The sequence below is a fragment of the Seriola lalandi genome, unplaced genomic scaffold (genome assembly GCF_002814215.2).
Source record: "Seriola lalandi dorsalis isolate HSWRI2012SDOR001 ecotype SW California unplaced genomic scaffold, Sedor1 jcf7180002054532, whole genome shotgun sequence".
Taxonomy (NCBI): Eukaryota; Metazoa; Chordata; class Actinopteri; order Carangiformes; family Carangidae; genus Seriola; species Seriola lalandi.
This window is the reverse complement of record NW_019525085.1, coordinates 179,290-180,476: the sequence shown is the minus strand read 5'-3', so window position 1 is coordinate 180,476 and position 1,187 is coordinate 179,290. Positions and strand designations below refer to the sequence as shown.

The following is a 1,187-nucleotide window of genomic DNA, read 5'->3' as shown; positions in this document are numbered from 1 at the left end:
ACACACACACACACTGTGAGTGAATCTATACAGTGTGTGAGTGCACTGACCAGGGATGAGCCGGCGCCACCTGCAGGCTGCTGATGTTCCTGCAGCCAGCACCCAGGGCCCAGAGAACCTCCTGACCCAGAGGGTCTGATGAACTCCTGCATCACAGACAGGTAAAGAGTCAGACAGGTGATCAGTCAGTCAGGTAGACAGACAGGTAGACAGACAGGTAAAGAGAGTCACCTGTATGTGAGCATCTGCAGGTTCCTGCAGTAGCAGCTGGCCAACCACAGCGTCCTGTCAGTGAGGATGTGAGGACACTGAGACACAGACAGGTGGAGCAGACTGCCCCCTGCTGACCGCAGCAGAGCCTCCACCCCCGGCTCCACACTGCCCCTGAGAGACAGAACACACACCACCGGGTCAACTACAATACCCACAATGCACTTATGTTAACTCCTTCACCCCTCCTCTTAGACGAAACCTGGACTCTCATTTGAAATTAGATGCCGTTACCTGGTGTTCCTGTGGTAATCCTCCCGCGCCTCGTTGGCTCGTCTGCCTCGTGGCTTCAGGTTGTTGAGAACCACAGACTGAGTCTGAGTGCACCACTGAGACAGGGTGGTCAGGAACTACACAAAACACACAACGTACAGAAAACTAGTTACTGCCTCCGGGCTGAAATCCCTCCGCCACTCCATTAAATTCAGGTCATGAAATATGAACCAAGTGCTTCCTGATGATAATAACACTGATGATGTTGATGATGAAGATGAAGATGATGGCTACCTCGGTCGACACTCTGGCGTTCTCCAGCCGGAGGCGTGTCCAAACCGCTGGGTGCCTGGCGACGAACCGCCAATCGGAGCATACCTCGGCCGCGCGCAGCAACGAGCGCGCGTCCAAATACGGGAAGACGCATAAAAGCCCCGCCCTCAGCCTCAAGGTGTCCGCCCCCAGCTGTCTGTCACCGTGATGACGGGAGGGGGTGGAGCGGAGGGAGGAGGGGATGTCTGAAAACACAGAACGCTTAGCAACAACCGCAGAGGAAAAGAAAAATTAGGAATGAGAATAAAAGAGAGTTTACCTGATCCAGGTGTGTGTGTCCTGGAGAAGACGAGCCTCCTCATCTCAATGCTGCTCCAACACCCCTCCTCTTCATCGTACTCCTCCTCTTCCTCCTCATCCTCCTCTTCCTC

At 54.4% G+C, this 1,187-nt stretch overlaps 1 protein-coding gene across 1 annotated transcript; it reads right to left on the bottom strand.

Annotated features, from left to right (window-relative positions):
* Nucleotides 1-25: 25 nt before the first annotated feature.
* On the bottom strand, nucleotides 26-689 carry LOC147818673 (F-box only protein 41-like). Its single transcript, XM_087176110.1, has 4 exons — nucleotides 657-689; nucleotides 505-620; nucleotides 232-384; nucleotides 26-146 (listed from the first exon to the last, which is right to left on the bottom strand). The coding sequence occupies exons 1-4, from the start codon at nucleotides 687-689 to the stop codon at nucleotides 26-28; spliced, it is 423 nt and encodes a 140-aa protein (XP_087032236.1).
* Between the last annotated feature and the right edge of the window lie 498 nt (nucleotides 690-1,187).

Coding starts and splice junctions, on each gene's coding strand:
- LOC147818673 (XM_087176110.1), bottom strand. CDS start 689: ATGGAGTGGCGGAGGGATTTCAGCCCGGAGGCA. Junction 621..656: donor GGGATTTCAGCCCGGAGGCA/GTAACTAGTTTT, acceptor TGTTTTGTGTAG/TTCCTGACCACCCTGTCTCA. Junction 385..504: donor GATTACCACAGGAACACCAG/GTAACGGCATCT, acceptor TCTGTCTCTCAG/GGGCAGTGTGGAGCCGGGGG.